The sequence below is a fragment of the Phascolarctos cinereus genome, unplaced genomic scaffold (assembly GCF_003287225.1).
Source record: "Phascolarctos cinereus isolate Bilbo 61053 unplaced genomic scaffold, phaCin_HiC Scaffold_1;HRSCAF=81, whole genome shotgun sequence".
Taxonomy (NCBI): Eukaryota; Metazoa; Chordata; class Mammalia; order Diprotodontia; family Phascolarctidae; genus Phascolarctos; species Phascolarctos cinereus.
The window spans coordinates 23052898-23074880 of NW_027555514.1; the positions used below are offsets into that span (position 1 = coordinate 23052898).

At 50.5% G+C, this 21983-nt stretch overlaps 1 protein-coding gene across 1 annotated transcript in view; it reads left to right on the top strand.

The window, feature by feature from the left end:
• Positions 1–21503, top strand: part of LOC144454166 (uncharacterized) — a 163188-nt gene extending 141685 nt beyond the window's left edge. Inside the window, exons 8-9 of the mRNA XM_078149521.1 lie at positions 8755–8965; positions 18817–21503. Coding sequence (XP_078005647.1) covers positions 8755–8965; positions 18817–18944 — 339 coding nt within the window. The 3' untranslated portion in view covers positions 18945–21503. The remainder of the gene's footprint in view (positions 1–8754; positions 8966–18816) is intronic.
• The last annotated feature ends 480 nt before the right edge of the window (positions 21504–21983 follow it).

A 21983-nucleotide genomic window follows, 5' to 3' on the forward strand; every position in this document is an offset into this window, starting at 1 on the left:
TCTATCCTATTTTTCTTCCTTTTTATACTTTTCTCCCCCCTCTCACTCTGTCCCTTCTCACTAGTGTTTTGCTTCTGACCACCACTTCCCCCAATCTGCCCTTGCTTCTGTCAGCCCTCTCCCTTTTCTTTCCTCTTTCCCTTCCTATGTCCCTATACAGTAAGATAGATTTCTCTATCCAACTCAATGTGTGTTATTCCCTCTTTGAGCCAAATCTGATGAGAGTAAGATTCAAACAATGCTCACCCCCTCCCTTCTTTCTCTCTATTGTAATAGGTCTTTCATGCCTCTTCACATGTTATGATTTACCCCATTTTGCCTCTCCCTTTCCTCTCCCATATAATCCTTTTTTTTCACCTTTTAATTAATTCCTTTTTATCATTTCATCAAAGTCAACTTATACCCACACCCTCCAAATATCTTCTAATTGCCCTAATAGAGATGCGGTTCTTAGGAGTTAGAAGTCATACCTTCTCTATAGGGATGTAAACAATTTGACTTTATTGAATACCGTATGTTTTTTCTTTCCTTTTTGCCTTTTTATGCTTCTCTTGAGTCTTTGAAGATCACATTTTCTGTTCTGCTGTTTTTTTTTTTTAATCAAGAGAGTTTGAAAGTCCCCTCTTTCACTGAATGTCCATCTTTTCCCCTGAAAGATTATGCTCAGTTTTGCTCGGTACTTGTTTCTTGGTTGTAGTTCAAGCTCTTTTGCCTTCTGGAATATCATCTTCCAAGCCCTCTGATCCATTACTGTAGAAGCTCCTAAGTCCTGTGTAATTTTGACTGTGGCTCCTTGATATTTGAATTGTTTCTTTCCAGCTGCTTGAAGTATTTTCTCCTTGACCTGATAGTTCTGGAATTTGGCCACAATATTCTTTGGAGTTTTCATTTTAGGATCTCTTCCAGGAGGTAATTGGTGGATTCTTTTGATGATTATTTTACTCTCTCATCCTGGATATCAGGGCAGTTTTCCTTGGTAATTTCTTGAAAGATGCTTTCCATGCTCTTTTTTTAATCATGGCTTTCAGGCAGTCGAATAATTCTTAAATTATCTCTCCTGAATCTGTTTTCCAGGTCAGTTGTTTTCCAATGAGGTATTTTATATTTTCTTCTATTTTCCATTCTTTTGATTTTGTTTGACTGATTGTTGATGTCTCATAGAGTCATTAGCTTCCACTTGCCCAATTCTAGTTTTTAAGAAATTATTTTTTCAGATGGCTTTTGTATCTCCTTTTCCACTTGGCCAATTCTACTTTTAAAGGAGTTGTTTTCTTTGGCAAATTTTCTTTTTCTGTTTGGTCAATGCTGTTTTTTAAGGAGTTACTTTCTTTAATCAGTTTTTGTGCTTCCTTTCCCAAGCTGTTGACTTTTTTTTCCCCCTAATTCTCTTGCATAACTCATTTCTTTTCTTAATTTTTCTTCTACCTCTTTTACTTGATTTTAAAAATCCTTTTTGAGCGCTTCCAAGAGGACTTTTTGGGCTTGAGACCAATTCCCATTCCCCTTTGAGGCTTTGCCTGTAGGCATTTCGACATCATTGTCCTCTTCTGAGTTTGATCTTCTCTGCCGCCATAGGAGCGCTCTTTTTTGTTTTTTGCTCGTTTTTAAACGTTGAGCTCTGCTCCTGGGGCACAGGGGCAGCTTCTTGTGCTGGCGTCAGGGCCCTGGGCACCGGCTTTCTGCACCAGGGCCTCTGGGGCTGGGGTGGCCTGGCCTGGCCTGTGCGTACCTATTGTGCCCTGGGTCCTGGTGCGCAGGGGCTGGAGGCCTCGCAGTTAACCTGCCGGATGCTGACCTGTGCTGTGGCTAAGACCCTCAGGCTGACCTGGCTGGATACTGCCTGTGCTGGGCTGCACTCCTCTTTTAGCCAAGTGAGGAAGCCCATTCTTGAAGTCCTTCTTGGTTGTGTTGGGCTGGAAAATGGTCTCACTCCATCTTTCTGGGCATTCTGTCACTCCAGAATTCTTCTAAGAGGCTTGATTTAACGTCGTTTCCCCGGGAAACTCGGGAGAACTCGGGCAACTCCCTGGCGTTGCTCCGCCATCTTGGCTCTGCCCCTCCATCTCCCTCCTTTCAAGGAAAGAGGACCAGGGCCGGCCCTGTTTTAATCTTTCTTCTCGCCATGATGGGGAAGCAAGAGTGGAGGGCAAAAAGGGTCAATGAAGTGACTGCTCCCACACCTGGAGTCTGCCCTCCCTGCTTCCCAGAAGGGCGTGATCTTTCTATGTCTGTAGGTGACAACCCGTCTGTGACGTAGGAGACGGTCTTTGAAAGTAGTGGTGGCCAGAGCACGTATGTTCCAGAAGCCAGTGTGGGGATGACTTCTGCCGACTGCCGCTCAGATGGCTGCCATCCACACCCGCACCCACACTTACACTCACACACCCTCTCATGTACTTTCACTTATCACACTTATATTCACATGCAGACATACCACACTTACACTTACACGCACACATACCACCGTTACATTCACACCCACACTCGTGGAACAGGCACACTTATACACCCACACATACACTCATATGCAGGCACACACTCAGCATGCTCACTCTTACACTCTCACCCACACTCACAGTGCACAGTCATACACTCTCACACCCACATTACATTCACACACACACACACACACACACACACACACACACTCACTCTCACACTCTCACACTCATACACCCTCACATATACACACACCCCACACGTATGCTCACACTGAAACTCACACTCACCCACATGATATCACCAAGCCTCCAGCTTGGTGTACAATCTTAGTGGTCATGAAAAAACGCAGGGGTTGCCTCTGTGTTACTGGGAAGCTTCATAGATCATCACATTCTAGCTGGGTGGGATGTTCGGGGTCACCCAGATGGATCTGCCTGTTTTGCAGATGAAGAAACTGAGGCTCAGATACGTCAAATGACTCCGGAAGAAGGCCTTTAGTAGAGGGTGAAACCCTGCTGGATTCTTGAAAATCGACTTGTGTCTGGCAACTAATCTTGAAACCCACAAGTGGTCTCTTTTCCTGCTTCTGTGTAGTCAAGGCAAGCCACGGAATAATGTGAGACCCTGTGGGGAGGACCTGGATAATTTACACAGATGACTCTTTGAATTCTGTTTTATTTATTCATGCTTGGATTGCACCGAGTTTATCCTCCCAAACCCTCTGCTAAATATACATGAAAAAGAGATGAAATGTATCCCCAGAGTGAACTCTGTATTCATGTTGTAGTGAAGTAATGAATTAGAGCGTGTGTTTATTTTGCAGTTGGGAGACATGAGAAAAGTGTATGGAAGAGTTGCTAATGTAGGCGCGCGCACTCTAAAAGTCTTAGCGGGAAGATTGGTATTTGACAGGATGCAAAAAACTCAGGAAGGTGATAACTGGATTTTAGACATTCGCTCAGGAGAAGCTTGGGTTCTCCTATAAAGGCCTACACTAGCCTACTGGGCTGCCTCAGTCTGGGGTCGATGATGAAAGTCTAACCCAATGTGCCATGAAATGTGTTGTTTTTGTTTTTAACATTTTCAGGGTTTGATGTAGGTTTTGAACTCGGGTCTTCCTGACTCCAAGTCTAGAGCTCTGTTGACTATGTCTGGTTGACTTAGAGGGAAGTGACTAATGTCCCCTGGAAGGCTTGTCTCTAGAGTAAGAAATGTCACCCCAAGATAGCATTCATATAGCTGTCCCCACACCTCATTTTCCTAAGTGAAGACCACGGGGTCGTCGTTTCACAGCTGGAAGGAGCTCTGAAGGCTGTCTTGTCTGACCCAGAGGCCGAGCTGGGATTTGACTCCTCATCCCTCTGGCCTGTGAATATACACTTGAAAAGGGTTCCATTTTTTCTTTCTCCTCTGAGGACGACAGACTTGTTTGGGCAAGGACAACGTCTTCTCCCACCCCTGGTCATCCCAGCCCTGAGGACCTCATTGATTAGTTGGTATAACGGCAAGAGCTCTGGATTTGAGATGTGAGGCCTCTGCCCCTTACCATAGCGTGGCATCAGTCACTCTGGGCGTTCGTTTGCTCATCTGTAAAGTGAGGGGTGTCCTACCAGGCACTTGCCTGGGCTTTCCTGAAGGATACCGAGAGGTGGAAGGTCGCGTGCTCTGGATACCCCTGAGCAGTAGATTATTCTGTTGGGTCGCGATTGTATCCCCTCCCCCCATCTCCATTCTGGGTATGATGCCCAGTGCCGAAAGCCTCTGCTGAAGCGGAAACTTGTGTTTGTACCAAGGGGGACTTGTGGCTTACGCAGGACCCCGAGACCAAGGGTCATGGGAAGGGGCTTGGCTGGGGACTGCCTCTTTTCCTGGATGTTGAGTGGTCCGGGCGGTGTTTCAGCAGCCGTCCTGAGTTTGGGGACGGGACTTGTTCTCAGAGTCCTGGGGTACGTGTGGTCGGGAGATGACCAGGCTCCCCAGCAGGGACCTTGGACTGCTTGACGAGAGGGTACCTCCGAGCTCCAGATCTGTGATTGGCTGAAGTGTTGTCCACAGGGGTTCATCGGTGGGCACAACGGTCTTAGCCTTCACCCCCAACGCTGCCAGCTCCGAATCACTGGCCATCTGCCTTGTGTCCAGTTCTCTGCTGCCACAAAATTTTATTGTTTATTGCTTTTTCATTTTGTGTTGTTTATTGCCGCAGTGTTTTAGTGTTTTTAGGACCTTTCTAAGTGATCTCCTTAGCTATATAGATGACGCTCATGCCCACCTGACTGTTTCAGGCCTCAGTTTCCTCATCTGTTAAATAGGGACAATACAAATACCTTCTAGCAGTTGGCTCTTTGGGGCAAGGGGCGTGGACGTGTTGGTCACTTTATTCAGATTTCTAGAATGATTGGGCAATTCACCCAGAGGCGTATTGGGAAATGTTTAACAACCAGCTTTCTGGGATGCTGGTGGTGGTAGAGGAAATGTTCACAAGACACATTTTCTTTATTACATTGAGTATGGACAGTCAATACAGCAATAAATCCAGCCCTTGTTTGTTGTGTCTGCTGATTTCCAAGCTGTAACTGCTCACACTGGAAATTTAACAATCGGCTCTCATGAGTCTGTTCAAGCTGGCTTCAGAAGCACCTCTAACTGTAGCCAACTGTCTTACCCATGTTTGGTTTTGGTTATATAAAGGTGACCACGTGTCAGTGGGGATGCATAAGTGAAGCAAATCCTTCAGGACCCCCTGAAAAGTCACCCCGCTGTCTTCGCCTGACCGCAGTGGCTGGGCTGCGCCATCTTCCACGATGTGTGAGAGACGCCGCCTGTTTGTACAGTCACCCATGTTTGAGCACTGTGGCTTCCCCCCCACTCTCTGGGCTGTTGTCGGAAGGGTTTGTGACCATAGAATGGCCTCAGGAGGAAGGCCACCACGGTAATTACCGGCAGCTGGTCCCCCAAGAGGATTTCCCTCATGGTGGAGGAAGGCGATGCCCATTGGATGCATGTCATCGTCAGAGCGACCCTGGCGGGCGCTTGAATGTTCTTGAGAAGAGGGATGTTTAAGCGAATCCTGTTGTTGCATTTACCTGTTGATTAGAGATGATCCTGTGATTTATTTTTAGAGGCTTGAATCCTGTAGAAGTTAGGGACTATCTAGGAATCTGCTGGAATTTCCCTATCGGAGGAGGCCATTGAGAGAGCGAGTGAGCACCATCCCAAGCCACAGACAGTTTAATAATAATTAATAAGAGTAGCTTACTGTTTAGTGTTTTTGAGAGTTTATTTGGGAGCCAGTAGGTGGTGCAGTGAGTAGAGAACTGGGAGTCAGGAGGACCCAAGTTCAGATACCTCAGGTACTTGACACTTGCTAGCCGTGTGACCCTGGGCAAGTCACTTAACCCCAATTGCCTTACCAGAAAGAAAAACCAAGAAACAAAGTTTATTTGGCATTATTAAGATTTTTCTCCATGTGAGTTAGGCCGTCCTAAGCCTCAGTTTCCTTATCTGTTAAAAAACAAAAAGCATAATGATAACAGTAGTATTTCCTTCACAGGAGTTTTGTGAGACTCAGATATGGTTAAGATATGTTGCACACCTATATAAATGTTATTTGTCATTAAGCTCTCTGGGTCACACAGTATGGGAATGTGTGAACTTTTCTTGCATAATTCTTCCAAATTGTTTTTCTCTAATCTTGCCTCGTTCTCCCTCCTTGGTCAAGGCCGGCCTGCTCTCCTCTTGTGCTCCATCCTGTCCCCTCGCACCTCCTGGGGACTGGCTTCTTCAGTCATTACCTTATCTTCCATTCCTGTCCCCTGCCTGTGCCCCCTGCTCTGGCTCCTTCCCTGCTCTCCCAGCTTGCCCTCCCCTTAAAAACCGTGGATCAGACCCTTGCCCTTGCTTCAGACTGGCCATCTCCCCTCCGCTGCCCCCTCAGGACTCCCCGGCCTGCCCCCGACCTGTCTTTGTGTGTCCCCTGTCTGCCCTGCTGACCCCTGCCACCATCAGTGGTGTCCCCTCGGGATCCGGGCCTGGCCACCCATCCTCCGCTGCCCCCTCAGGACTCCCCGGCCTGCCCCCGACCTGTCTCTGTGTGTCCCCTTCCACAATTACAGCCTGTCCACCTTGAGGACCGAGAGTAGAGTCTCGCTTTTAAAATTGACAGTGCTAGTGCTCAGCGCACAGGAGGCCCTCAGAGGCTTCATTCGTTCATTCGTTCCCACGTCCCCCAGTCCTTTGTACGCTCCTCTGATTTTGTCCTGTCGATGCCTGTGTGACAGCCCTGAGGACGCCGCGCTGTGCTTCTGAAGCCGTTGCCACTCGGCTTTGCTTCCCATCCGGGTCTCTTGGCTTCCTCGAGCTTAATGGGGGTTCCGGGAATGATTTAGCTGCCAAGGGTGTCATTGTGTCTCCTGCTGAATTCATGCCCTGTGGGTGGATGTTTGCCAGAGAGACCGTGGAGGGCGCCGCGTTTCCCCAGGCGATCCGCTCTCTGGGGGCCTCAACTTTGGAGGCGCAGAAGAGGGGCTAGCCTTGTAGTGCCTGGCCCTCGAGGGCAGAAGTTAGAGAGAGACAGATCTAGGCTCGGTTTGAGGAGAAGCGAGGCAGGATGTGGGTTTCCTGTCACTGACTGTCCCAAGTGACAAGGGAGTGAGTGACCACTTATATCAAGGCTGCCAGGGCATGGACAGATTGAGCACAGTGCCTGGGGCATACAGAGGTGCCTAGTAAGTGCTTGACTTCTGAGAATCTGTGAGGTGGAGTTTCTGCCTGAAACCTGGGTCCCTCACTCCCCAGACAGGACATTTCTGTGACTCAGAGTCATCTTGTTATCAGCCTTCAGGATTCCCAGGCCAAGTCATGGTAGTCGGGTTCTGGCAAGGGCCTTCCTTGGGACGCGTGGCTGGTGCATGGGCAGGCTCCGTGGGAATTGAACCTCCCCGGGGCCCCGAAGATTGCTTTTCCTTTTGAGAGCTGTGTTTCTCCCTGATAGTGGAAAATGTCATGTGTCGTTGTTCGCGATGAAGGCTTCCTCCTTTTCCAGTGCTGTGTTCTACCAAGACAGATTTTCGTGGGGAGATTTTACAAGAACACAATGTCCAAGCCACTTTATCCATAATTGTTAATTTAATTAATTAATTAAATTAATTAATTAAAAATACTTTCCCAGTATAATTGAGCTTTTGACAGTAGCATGACCTGCAGTGATGCTTCATCTATGTGTGTATGTAAATGTGTATATGTAAATGTATAAATGTGTATGTGTGCATGTCTGTATGTAAATGTGTGTGTATGTGTGATGTGTGTGTGTGTGTGTGTGTGTGTGTGTGTGTGTCTGTCTGTCTGTCTGTCTGCTGTGTAACTGTTGTAAGTAACTTTCACGTGTCACCTCCAGCACCAGTGGAGCTTCCAGTGTGCGAGCTCTCTCCCCTCCCTGCCATAATGGGTCATGTTGGGCATTGAGGTCGGCAGACGTGTCAGCAGAATCCCACATGTGAGCTGTCGGCCCTAGATGAGCCGGGCTCTGGGTCACCTTCTGCCACAGCATTGGGTGGGGTAGGATTCTGGGGCGGGTTGCTGCCTACTTTTAAATGAAGGATCTGTTAATTCGTGAACGTGGGGAGCTCCCTTTACTCATGCAGATTGCTACCCACCTGTGCTGTAGTAGATAAGTCTAAGCTTGTCTGTCCTAACAGCCCAGAGAGGTTAACTGATTGTGTAGGGTCACACAGCGCAGTCAGGATTTGAACTCGGGAATTTCTGACTGCATGCCTGGTGTTCTTTCCATTGAAACATATTGCGTTCTGAGCGGGTCTCACATCTTTATCTGAGGGGCCAGGGTGTTCTGAAAGACGGCCGGATACTTGGGACAGTGGATAACTTGAGGGGGTGGTAGGGGGAGCTAGAGTCAGGAAAGGCTGAGTTCGAATCCTGCCTCAGACACTAGCTGTGTGTCTGTCCCATCGTAGCCTCAGTTTCTTCATGGATAAGAATGAGGTTGACCATAGTGCCCACCTGGCAGGGCTGCTGTAAAGATCAAAAGAGATCCTGTCCAGAAAGCTTTTTGCAGCCATAAAACACTAGGAATGCCAGCGGTCACCGCTGTGATTATTTTCTCCTGACTGTGGTTGGTTACTGGGACTAATGTGCCACTGCCCACTCTCGGGGTGTGCAGGAATCTGGCAGCTGCCCGCCTTGGGCCTTCCTGGTTTTGGATTCTTGGCCCCTGGCTGGAACGGAGGGAGAGGATTGGCGCTCGTCATCTCTGCGGCCGCTGCGCTGACACCTCGTCCTTGCCTTCTGACCTATTCGCAGATGATGAACCAAGTGGAAGGGCAGCAGAAAACCCTCGTGCGAGCCATCGAGGCCTTGCCGTGCTCAGGCCCCCTCACGGCCTTGGACCAGGACCTGCTGCTGCTCAAAGCTACCTCGGCCGCCACCCTCAGCTGCCTCGGAGAGTGCCTGAGCTTGTTACAACAGAGCATACACCAGGTGGGCCAATATAGCCACAGGACGGGGCCTTCAGGTAAGATGGCAGACCCCTCCTCCTCCTCCTCCTCCTGTAACCCAGGGCCCGCCGCCTCTCCCTTCTCCCTCGCTGGTGGACTACAGTGTAAGCTGCTGGAGGGCAGGGCAGGGCAGGGCCTGGGCCTCACACAGAGGAAGCCCTTTGGTAAATGCTTGGTGGCCTGATTTGGGTGATGTCTGAAAATGTGCACAGAGAGAGAGAGAGAGAGAGAGAGAGAGAGAGAGAGAGAGAGAGAGAGAGAGAGAGAGAGAGAGAGAGAGAGAGAGAGAGAGAGAGAAAATGAGTGGAAGGGAAAGAGAGAGAAGAAGGGGAGAGGAGAGAGAGAGAGAGAGAGAGAGGGAGAGAGAGAGAGAGAGAGAGAGAGAGAGAGAGAGAGAGAGAGAGAGAGAGAGAGAGACACAGAGAGGAGAGAGAGAGACAGAGAGAGAGAGAGAGAGAGAGAGAGAGAGAGAGAGAGAGAGAGAGAGAGAGAAGGAGTTGAGTCTAACTGGATCACCTTTCAGATTCCTTAGGCACCCCTGCCCTTGAATCAAGGCCCCTGTGGTCCTCAGGGATTCTGGCGCTTTGGAGACCTCACCAGAAGGGGGCAGGCGGTGCTTTGACCCAGGGCACCAGAATTTAGAGGGTGCCCAAACTGGACCCTTGTTACCCCTCCTTGTCTTAGAAACCACCGAGCTCGGCACCAGTCGTGTATTTAAAGACAGGTGCCGTCCTGTCTGAGCCGCTGTAGTGACTCATTCTCCCCCCATGTTGTGTCAGTCGCTTCTTGTATTGATTTCCTATCAGGAATGACAGTTGACCCCAGGGTGCAGTTTCAGGATGAGCCCCCGGATTGGTCAGTATGGCTCTGGTCCTGACGTGGGATTCCTTGGGCTCATGGGATCTGAGATGTAGAGTGGGAGGGGTCTGGGGGCCCTGTGGGGCCTACCCTCCCATTTGACAGATGAGGAGACTGAGGCCCAAGGACGTGACGTGCTTTCCCAAGGTCACACAGGTAGTGAGTGTCAGAGGCAGAATTTGAACCCAGGTCTTCCTGATTCCACATTCAGCACTTTATCCCCTAAACCAGTGGTGTCAAAATCAAATAGGAATGGATCAGCCAACCTGCGTAGGTATTCCTATGGCAGCCTGTTGACCACATTGTAATGTTATCTATGTTCTGTCACATTTTAATTTGTTTTTTTAAATGTTTCCAGTTCTGTTTTGGTCTGGGTCAGTCCCGGTCCCCTGAGTCTGCCTTGGGTGATCGCGGACGAGTCGCTTCAGCCCACTGGTCTTTGTTTTCATCTGTCCAGTGCCTTTGATTTAGGTGAACCCCATGGGCCCGTCCAGACCAAGTCTGCCGGAATAGCCAGCGTTTATGTGGTGCCTTAGGTGTACGTGTGCTATCTCATTCAATACTCCCAACTATCCTGTAATGTAGGTGATGCTGTTATCTCCCTTTTATAGATGAGGGAAACTGAGGCAGGGAGAGGTTGAGGTGCTTTGCCTGGGTTATACAACCAGTTAGCGTTTGAGGCTGGATTTGAACTTGGGCTTCCCGACTCCAAGTCCAGTTCACTGTAATCAGTTAGACTCCCTGTAGGTGTGGAACATGAGCTGAATCAAGTCCCAGAAATCTGTTGGCTTTGGCTTTCTGTGCTCCACAATGTGGTAAAGCTGTGGCTGGAAGCTGCAAGCTGACCACCCTCCCCCTAGGTTTCCCCAAATACCAACAGACACTTATTATGCCCCTTTTGTTTATGGGCCAAGAGGCCGCATGGAGCAATGGACAGAGGGCCGGCCTTGGAATCAGGAGTGCCTGGCTTGAGGTTCCGTCTGTGACGGGCCCCTGGCAGCAAGCGGAAGATGTGCCAATTAAGGAGGGCTGGAGGGAGTTTCCTCCCCAGAAGGTCCCCGCACAGCTTAAATCCTAGATCTGCTACAAATCTCCAGGGCACAGTGGTGGAGCTGCGCAGACCCTGCCCTGGAGGAGTTTTCGTTCCATTACAGATGAATTTTTGCCTCTAAAGCAGGAGGGGGCGGCGTGCTGGGAGACAGGAGAGAGACAAGTGGGAGCTCTGGCTTTCCCAAATGTGAAACCCTTGCGTTTCCAGTTATCCAGTGCTTTCTTCCCCATGGCAGGATTGTGAGGTCCCTGTTTCACAGATGAGGAAAGTGAGGGTCAAGGAGAGGAGGCCACTTGCCTAGGGTTGAAATGCCTAGTCAGTGCCCAAGTCAGGACTTGAACTCGGCTCTCAGGCCGTCTAGTTGCCACACTTTGACTAGGCTGGTGTTGCAGTTCTTCACATCTTCTCCTCTCTGTTCCTCCTTGCCAGGGGTCGCTCCTCCAAGTCCATGCTTGATGACTTCCTCTCTCGTCTCCCGTGGGAGCATCCCTTCTCTTTTTCTTGTCTTCATTCTCTCGCTCCATCCTGGAAGCCCTGGTCTTTCAGCCGGGGTGGGCCTGGAGATCTGGATGACCTGTCCTCCCTGTTTCATAGATGAGGAAACTGAGGCCTCTGCATCTCAGTCCAGGGTTCTTCTCCCTAAGTGGGCGTCTAGCCTCCTCTGCCCAAAGCCCTTTTTGATTCACATTCTCGCATCTGGTCCTTTTTCTCTGCCCGCACAAAGAACCCTGTTCAGGCCTTTGTCACTTCTCACCTGGGCCTTCTTTCCTCCAGCCACCCAAGGGCCGTGCATGATAGCGCCTGGTCGGGTCACTCTCCTGCTCAGCCAACTCCAGTGACTCCGGTCACCTCTGAGATCAGACACGAAGTGCCCTGGGTGGCGTTCAGGCCCCCGCGCGACGGCCCCAGCATTTCAGGCTGTTCTCACAAGGCACAGATCTGTGCCGTGGCACGGGTGAGAGGACGTGGCGAGGACGGAGGCTCTCCTACCTGCCGCCGCCTCCCAGCATCTCTCGTTGTTATGGTGTTTACCATTCTGCTCGTGATTCCTTCTGTGTGAAGGTTTTATTCCTGATTTCCCCCACTACTTGTACTCCCAACCCCAAAATGATCTTGTATTTTTTTTTTTAGCATACCCTTATGAACATATTATTTGGAGGGCACCGAAGAGTTCCATTATTCTCCCTTTCTCTCTTTGAATGGTTGCGTGCTCTATTCCCCTGGCAGACTGTAAGCCCCAGGGCCGGGCACAGTGCCCGGCCAGGCCGTAGTAGGCACTTCATTAAAGCTTGTTGGCCTGACCCATTAGAGGCGTAGACAGCAGCCTCGGGCAGGATGATGGAGTGTGAAGGAGACGTCCACAGATGGGGTCTTTGGTCCTTTGGGAAAGTGGTCTTTGTCTTCCTCGCTTAACCGGGGAAATTATCACTGATCTTTAAGGAAAGGCACAGGTCTGAGCCCTTTGTCTGTTCTGGGCCCTGCCCAACTCCTGGGCCTCAGTGACATGTAGACTGTAGCACATGTTTTTTTGGGAATGAGAGAGGGAGAGGGAGAGAGGGAAGGAGAGAGAGAAATAGGAAGGAGGCGGAGAGAGGGAGGGGAGGAAAGAGAGGTGGAGGGAGGGGGGGAGAGAGAAAGGGAAGGAGAGAAAGAAGGAGTCAGGGACAGGGACGGGGAGAAAGAGGGAAACAGAAAGAGAGGGATGGAGAGAGTGAGGAGAGACAGAGTTGGAATTAGGGTCAGACAGAGAGAGAAAGAAGGTGAGAATGGGACCACAGATTTAGAGGCAGGGGGGTCCTCTGAGCTCACTTGGTCTACTCCGCTAAGGTCCTGAGATGGGAGGTCCTGGGCCCCCCGCCCCAGCTCCCGCTGCATGTCCCCCACTGCCCCTTCCCTCAGACTTGCCACAGACGCTGCCTGGAAAGTGCCCATGTGTGCCTGGCTCTCACAAAGGCCTGGCTGCCCTTCCCTTCCCCACGTCCCATAGTCTGACAAATGGCCCCCTCCTCTCCAGACCTGCTAGTGCTGGCTGGGTTGGCCTTGGGTGGCCGCAGGGAGTGCTTGGCCACGCTGCCTTCTAACTTCCAGGGCTAATGGTTCAGAGATTAAAAATTAAAAACAAAGAACTAGCTGGAAGGTTCTGTTTTTTTCTTTTTAAAGAGAATATTGATGATGGATTTTGAGCTAGCAGGAGCCTTTGCAGAGTTAAATCTACCCCCTTCATTTTGTAGATGAGGAAACTGAGGCAGACAGCAATGAAGTGACTCACCCAGGGTCCCACAGCTAGTAAGTATCAGAGGCAGGATTTGAACTCAGGTCTTTCTGACTCCAGGTCCAGTGCATCAGGGCTGTGGAACAGTCCCTAGGAGGGGCTGGCGTTTTCCCACATGTCCATGTGTCCACAGCTGGGTGGCTGCTCGCTGGGTTCTCTTTGGGCATGCGAGAGGGTATCTAGGTGGGCTCTGAGGCCAGACACTGTTTTATTCCCTGTGATTCTGAATGATATTTCGTCTTCTCGTGATAGATCTTCATGCTTAGGTTTTTTAAGGACCCTCACTGGACAGTTCCCCAGACAGGTGGACCTTGTGGACCAGACTTGTTAAGGAGTCATGTTAGGTTCAGAATCAGTGAGCATTTATTAAGCGTCTACTGTGTACCAGGCACTGAGCCAAGTACTGGGGATACAAAGAGGCCTTTGTGCCTTTGTCCGGAGATGCTGCTTGAAAAGTCCCATTTGAACCCAGCAAAACTGAGTATAATCCTTCAGGGGAAAAAATGATCAGTCAGTGAAATAGAGGCCTTTCAAGCATTCCTGGTGAAAAGACCAGAGCTGAATAGAAAATTTGACTTTCAAGTACAGGACTCAAGTGGAACATGAAGAGGTAAACAGGAAAGAGAAATCGTAAGAGACTTATTAAGATTGAACTGTTCACATTCCTGCATGGAAAGGTGGTATTTGTAACCCATGAGTCCTTTGTCAGTATTAGGGTAGTGGGAGGGGAAAAATTGTATGTATGTACGTATAGGTAGATAGATAGAGGGCACAGGGTGAGTTGAAGATGAAGGGGTGATATCTGGAGAATAAAATTAAGGGGTGAGAGAGGATTATTCCAGGAGAAGGAGAAAGGGAGAGGTAGAATGGGGTACATTATCTCACAAAAAAAAAAACAGAAAAGAAAAGTCTCTTACAGTGGAAGGGGAAACAGGGGAAGGTGAGAGGGAATTCTCATAGGATTTGGCTTAAGGAGGGAATAACATACACATTCAATTGGGTATGGAAATCTATCTTACTCTACAGGAAAATAGGGGGAGAAGGGGACAAGAGAGCAGGGGGATGATAGAGAGGAGGGCAGATTGGGAAAGGGGGTAATCAGAAGTAAATACTTCTGAGGAGGGACAGGGTCAAAAGAAAGAATAGAGTAAATGGGAGGGCAGGATAGGATTAAGGGAAACAGAGTTAGTTTTTCACAACATGTCTGCTATGGAAGTGTTTTGCATAACTGCACATGTACAACCTATATTGAGTTGCTTGCCTTTTCAATGAGGGTGGGTGGGGGGGAGGAAGGGAGAAAATTTGGAACCTAAAGTTTTAAAAACACAGGTTTAAAAAAAAATGTTTCCACATACAACTGGGAAATAAGAAATACAGGAAACGAGGTATAGAAGTCTATCCTGCCCTACAGGAAAATAGAAGGGGAAGGGGATAAGAGAAGGGAGGGGAGAGATAGAAGGGAGGGCAGACTAGGGGAAGGGGTATTCAGAATGGATGCCATCTTGGGGTGGGGGGAGGGTGAGATGGGGTGAAAATTTGGAATTCAAAATCTTGTAGAAGTACATATTGAAAACTAAAAATAAATAAATTTATATTAAAAAAAAATCCCATTTGTGGGTGTCCCCCTCCTCCCCCTGCCCATGCTGGAGCAGAATCTGAAACCCAGCTTGATTTTAACTGTGGGGCCAGGCCTCTTTCCAGAACCCATGCCCTCGGTGTCCAAAGCTTCCTCCTCAGGGTCTCACCTGGTGGGGGAGGGGGAAGGTGGGGTAGAGTTCTGGAGTGGAAGGAGTCAGGCCTGGGGTTCAAGAATACCCACGCTCAGCCGCCGGACGAGAATGGCCACAAAGGTCTATCTGCAGAGTGCTTCAATATCTTAATGCCTGGGCTAGATCCCGCTGGCCCCATTTTACAGATGAAGAAATGGGGCTTCAGAAAGGGGGTGGCATTTGCTGGTGGTGGCCTGGGTACTGAGTGTTAGAGGCAGAATTTGAACCTAGGACTTTCCTACTCCAAGCTCAGCACGTTGTGCCCTCTGCAGTGCTGTTTTAAACTACATGTTTTTGTTTCTTTTGCTAAGTATCTCCCAATGCCCCATAGACTTTTTTAACATTCGTGTTTTGAGATGTCGAGTTCCACATTCTCTCCTCCTGCTCCTTCTCCTTGCCTTGAGCAGCCGAGCAGCGTGTGCACGTAATTGTGCACGTGATGTCGTACAGGGCACCCTCCGTGCCAGCCGCGTCTGTGCAGGCCTGCTTGTCCACTTGGTGGCCCTGTGGTCGATTGGGGTCCCTCCCTACTCTGGGCTTTGGGCGCCAGACTCATCCCCAGGCTGGGCCCCTCTGGCCCCACCGCCTCCCGGAATTTTAACCAACCAAATAAAGCACCAGCCCGACTCATTTTAGGGATTCCTCCTTCTTCATTTCCCTGCTTTTACTGTGCCCTCCTCTCTAATCCTCTTTTTTCTTTTCTCCTCCTTTCCCTTGTGGCTTAAGGAGCTGACTTCACACCTGGTTCTCTTTCCCACTCCACTCAGAAGGTTTGCAGGCAAACATGTGGCTGCCTGGTTGTCTCTGAGCTCACTTGGCCCAGGGGTGTGCTGATACCCGGGCCGTATTTTCTCCACCCTTTATGAGATGGAAGAGGTGGTACCCTGCCCAGGGAGTATGGGACCCAAGTGCGAATCATGACATTTACTCCCTGAGGGACTTTGGGCAAGTCAGTGAGTAAGCACTTATTAAGCACCTTCTGTGTGCTGGGCATTGGGCTAAGTGCTGAGGATACAAAAAGGCAAAGGACAGTCCCTGCCCTCAAGGAGCTCACACTTCTTGGGTCTCACTTTACTTGTCTAGGGTGGGGCAAAGGTCGGACTAGATGACCTAGAGCATCCCTTTCATCTCTAGATCTGGGGTTCGAATTCTGCCCCAGGCATTTACTAGTCATTTGGGCACAGGCAAGCCATTTATAAGTCTTTCAGATCCTTAGTTTCCTCATCTGTAAAATGAGGTTACATTTACCCCTTCCCCTGCCTCCATGTCTTTTCCTCCCTTTCTCCTCCCTCCTCCCTCTCTAGCCATTATTGTGATAGAAAAAACAGTTCCCCTACCTTCTGGCTGCATGGCTGGTGAGCCCCAAAACAGAGATGGGTCTGTAAAGCTTCAGCAGGAGGACCGGAGAACTTTCCAGAACATTCTAGAAAAGGCTCGGTCTCCAATTTAAGAATTCTGTCATTTAAGATTTGTTATCATTGATTCACTAGCTATCAGCGCGGACACTGTGCGTAATAGCCAGTTTTAAAAAATTTCCCTGCCAGAAATGATAAGCCTTCTCCATCTCCCATTTCTGAAAAGCGTGCCTATTAACTTAAGCCCCCGGACCCCTTTCCTTGCAAGGCTTTCTTCTCCTTCTGCGTGTCTGCTGTTGCTTGTGGAGCTTTCCCCCCAGCTTCTGAGGTTCTGCTGTCTTTACCGGGCACCACGTCACCATCTTTCCACGTTTCTTGGTGTCTTGGGACTCGCGGTGCAGGCCTGTGTAGCCCTCCTCCTCCCATCCCCAGGCTTCCTCGCCTTCCTTCACCCTCTGCCCAAAGCGGTGCCTTCCCTTTGAGGCTGCCCCCACTCCGTCCCGTCTTTACTTGTCTTCTTGTGGAAGGATTGCCAGCGTCATTTCTCTGCTGTGATTAGGTGGTGAGCTCCTTTCGAGCAGGGCCATTTGCTTTTTGCTTTCTTTGCCTCCACACTGCCTGGCACATGGTGGGTGGCACCAAGGAAATCTCCTTTTCTAGTTACTCGAGCCCCTCCGTTGAGCTCCCTGATTCGCCAGCATACCGGGGCATTCCCACGTGTTACACATTTGCCTCTGTTCCAGTTTCTTGATACCGTGAATGAAGCAGCACAAGGTTTTGGAGTGGATGGGTCTTTTTTTTCCCTCTCGGTGCTATCTCTAGGATCTGGTCCTGGTGGTGGCATCAGCAGCCCGTAGGCACCATCAATTGTGTGGCTCTGGATGGAGGGGGCTGGGCCCCACCAGCCTTGAATTTTGCCACTTTTAACCATTTTTGCTAATTTAACGGGCATAAGGAGGGGACGTCAGAGCTGTTTTCCTTTCATCTAGCTGTGTGCCATGAAATCCATCCTTGGAGCTATGGCGGCAGAGCCACGGGGAACCTTCTGGCTCAATGGCTGACAGCCAGAAATGTGGCCATCCCGCCTCTCCTCCCTCCCGCTGGAGAAGGCCTTTGCTTGGGCGACTGCTCCCTCCTTAGCCCGTCCGCGGCCTCTCCCCTGTGTCACTGTCATCTTGCTGGGCTCCTTGGTCCCATCTCTTGACCAGGCTTCTTCAGTTTCCTCAGTTAGTAAGCATTTATTAAGCTCCTACTGTGTACTAGGTGCTGTGCTGAAGGCTGGGTATATGTGCACATTTCCTGGTGCCCTCCTGGCCGGTGCTGGCTTCATTTCCCTCTTCTTCAAGTTCTTTTGTGTTGGAGGGAGTCTGGTATGTTAGAAAGCCAGAGGATCTGGGTTCAGATCTTCCCCTTTGACGCTTGCTGACTTTGTGAGCTAGAACAGGTTAACCTCCTGGGACCTCAGTTTCCTCGGTTGTAAAGCGAGCGATTTGGATGAGGTCTCTTCCAGCCCTAGATCCTGTGGTCCCGTATAATCCTCTGACCTTTGAGCGAGGTAACATGGCACGGCAGGTCTGGTCTTTGGCCCAGATGGGATCCCACCTCACATGTTTGCTTAAGCAAGCTGTTCACTTGTCCAAACCTCGGTTTCCTCATCTGTAAAATGGGCATGAGTACTCGCCTAGGCCGTGGGGAAAGTGCTTTGCTAACCATGCCACATGGACAGAAATGTGAGTTGTTCTTCCTTTCCAAGCTCTTCAGAATTGTCCAAGATGGCGCCCTACTAGGAGCTATCCTTTAATTTATCTATAAGAGGATGATGGGAAAGTCTTAGTGATTTTGCCTTGGGGACACAGAGCCCTCTTGTGTGGAGGGTTCCTTTCGGGTGGAGGATGGGGAGGGAGGTTGAGGGCAGCACGTGTCCCGGGAATGTGTGTGGCCACATCCAATGACCCAGGAATGGCATGTCCTTTGTAGGGTCCTGGCCACTTCTCTCCAGCCCCAGTGCTAAGTGTGGAAGCACCTGTTGACACAATCCCGCATTTATTAAGTGCCTGCTGTGTGCTGGGCCCTGGAGATACAAAAGCAAAAGGTGCAGCAGTCTACCCGCCCCTTATTTGCCCCAGGTGACTTAGGGAGGGGCAGCCCAGAACGGGGTATTTTGCTGCTATTAATGCCTGCCTGCCTGCCCCAAGGCAGCACGTACCAAGGCTTAATTAGGAGCTGGAGAGCAGGAGTGAGAAGAGGGGCGGACTTGGAGGGGGTTTAAACGAATTGAGATACCTGGGCTACAGTCCTGCCCTTGACAGTTATTAGCTGTGTGAACAAGGGCAGACAAAGTGGAACTTCCTCCGATCTGCCGTTTTCTCTTTTTCATGACGGGGGGAAGTAATTCCTGTAGAGCCCACTCCCTGAGTGCTGCCTGCAGCGCCTCCCTCTGTCTGCTGCAGACAGCAGCTGGCTGCACCTGCTGGGCAGACCGGCCCCTTCGCCTCCCTTGGCAGTGTGGCGGGTTGTGTTGAAGGCATCTAACTGTTACTGTCTTGTCTGTCTGTGCTTCCAGTTCATCACAGAATGACAGAATCACAGCATTTCAGAGTTGGAAGGGATCTCAGTGGCCACTCCGACCAAGAATCCTCCCCTCAACGGGCCCGACCAGCCACCCAGCCTTTGCCTGAAGACCTCCCGTGAGGAGGAGCTCCCTACCTCCCGAGACAGCCCAATGCATTCATTCCACTTGGGGACAGCTGTGATTATTAGGAAGGTTTTTCCTCAACTTGTTTGTGCCTGGCTTTGCTTCTTTGCAGCTTCCTTATGGCTCCTGAGTCTGCCCTCCGGGGAAGGAGTGGGGGGGCCCCTCTGCCCAGGACGGCCCTTCACATACTTGGAGATGGCCTTCCTATGCTTCTACCCACCCCAGTCTTCTCCTGCAGGCTACCCCTCCCCCACCCCCAGATTAGGTAGTCCAGGGAGCAGACGGTTTTTTAAGTCCATCAACTCAACAAGTATTTTGTACCTACTGCCCCTCTTTTCTATGACCTGTAAGATCAACGAGTCCTGGGGGCGCACAGAAAAGTAGAAGCCATACTCCACGCGTCATGCAGTCTCCGGGGAGACGTCATCCACTCCCTTTTGCCTTCTTAGGAGCCAGGCACTGCTTTTGGGAGGCACTGCTATCATCTCCCCCCTTCTTGGGCATGGAAAGCAAACAGCCTTTTTCTTTCACCCAGCCCCCACCACCATGGGCTCCACATCTCCCTGCCCCAAAGGGCTGTGAGAACAACCAAGATTGAGGTCCACAGAACGAGGAAGTAGCACGTGGTTTTGAACCCCAACCTCTAACAATTTTTTTTAATCCTGTTTTTAATTTTTAAAAGGATGCAGTTTTGGGGAGGCCAAACATAACCTAGTGTTTACAGTGATAGTCAAAATATTTTTTAACAAGTTCCTCCCAGGAGTGCCAGCTAAGCCCCCTCGCCTTTGAAGGGTCGGGGATGTTGGGGGTTGGCCATCATGGGCCCTCCACTCCGCGGGCTTTCCTCGGCTGCCTTCATCCTGGGGAGCCCGGGGTTCTCAGCCTGTCTTTGACAGAGAAGCCTGAGGACACACCTGCTTTCCCTTTGGTGTGGCAGGACCACGAAGGTTCTCTGAATCAGACAAATGAGCCTCATGGCTTTTCATCTTCCGGTAGGAGCCTTAGCCCTGGTCTCTTCCTCTTCCACACAAATGTTTGACCTGCAGGACATCTCTAATACTCCTTCACCGTCCCTGATAACAGCCCTGATATCACCCCTCCCCCAAAACGGAGGTGGACGTGGGTAGGAGACCCTTTTAGGGTTTTACTTTTTACACTTTGGCCCTCTCTTTGTCTTGAGACCACTGGGTCCAGTGGCCCTTTGCTGAGTCCTCCCAGGCCTCCCTGCTACATACACTCTCACCTGCTGCGTTCCTCCACGGCCCGCTTGGATTTTTTTCTCGTTCTCTGTCCCTGTGACCCCGTGCTCTGGTTCTTCTGCCTGGTCAGTCTCGTCTTCTTTTGTTTGCTCCCCCCCCCCCCACTGGGTGTCTCCCAGCTGTCCTCAGCTGCCATGTTTCTCCTCGCCCTCTGCCCCAGTGGGGTCCTCCCTGTCTCTGCCTTCCTTCATTGGCCACAAACCTGTCAAGGTTGGCCAGAGGCCAGAGCTCTGCCCGCTCGCAGGATGGCGCCAGTGAGCCCAGCGGCCCCAATGACAGGAGCGTCTTTCTCCTCTGCCGCTTACCCTGACCCACCTCCTTTCCCGACTCCCCAGTTTGTGGTCATGGTGCTGGCCTCTTATACTTCCAACCACCCCCCTCAGATCCTTGGGGTCATTTCCGGCCGTTCCTTCCCTGTCGCCCTTCAGGGCCAGCCTCTGCCCCTCCTTCACTCTCAGTTCAGGCCCCAGTGAGGTCAGAGCTGGGCCACTGGGCTGGTCTTCTGTGCATTCGGATCCGCTGGTACTCTGATATTCTGCCTTGATGTTATTTAAAGTCCTCATTCTCTGTCCTGGCACTCAAGGCCACCCTCATCTCGCTGTCTCTGTCTCGCTTCTCCCCCTAACAAATTCTCGCGTGACAGTCAAGTTGGGGGTCCTTGCCACCCTCCATTCTCATTCCGCCCTCTCTCATTTCCGTGCTTTGTTCATACTGACTCTTCCCTGCCCGTATCTGCCTTCATCTCTGCCTGTGGAGAGCTTCCCTCCCGTTGCAGGCCACCCTTCCTGCTGGCCTTTCTAGTGGTCGTGTGGTGAGAGAGGCCCACGGGCTTTTTACAAGGCTGCCGTGAGACTTGGCCCACTGGCATGGTCCTCAGAGCTGGCCCTCTGGCTGTCCGAGGAGGGGGCTGGAAGCCGGTGGAGGGCGACCCTTGCCCACCCAAGAAGACGGCTCTTCGGCCACGTTCCCTTGATGCTCTTGGGGCTCCGCCTCATCGGTCCCCAGGCCATCTGCTGGCTGGTGTTTTTGCGTCAGCACCAAAGGCTCCCAAGCGCAGAAATCATCTGTGGGATGTTTGGCGCTCTTTGGTGTGAGCTGACAGTCTCCAAAGTATCCTCTGCGTACATGCTCGGATCCTCCATGTTGAATGCACGCCGCGCCTCTGTTTGTGGAGGGGCACCAAAGACCCCTTTGTCAGGACTGATTACATCCCTGTTGGCGCTCCCCTTTGTATCCCCAGCACTGCGTTCAGTGCCTTGTAAATAGGAGGCGCTTAATAAATGTTGGTTGACTTGACTCGTGTTTCTGTCTCCTTCCTTGGGGTGATGGCTCGGCCTCAGGTTACCCCCCCATTTCAGTTGCTGGTGGAATGATGGAAGCCCCCCCCTTGCAGACCCACTTTTTAACCCTTTCTGTGTCTCCTGGGAGGTTGGGGGTTTTCACACCAGAATTTCCCCCAGCCCGTTCACACCACTGCTGATTTCCTGTTTGCTTCAGTAGAATTTGATTATTTGCGTGTTCCTTTAAAATAATAAACGATGACAGCTGTTATCTGGCCTACTGATTCCCAGATAGAACACTGATTCTTAGCCTCCCCCATTCCCTGTAGCAGATTTTAAACTCCTGATCATTTTCATTTTTTCATTTTTATCTTTTGTCTCTGGCATGGTGCTTGGCACATTAATAAAAGCTTGTGAAATTAAATTGAATTAAATAGTTAATCATTAAAATTAAATTAACCTGGGTGAGCATGTTAGCCCTGGAGAGTTGGAAAGG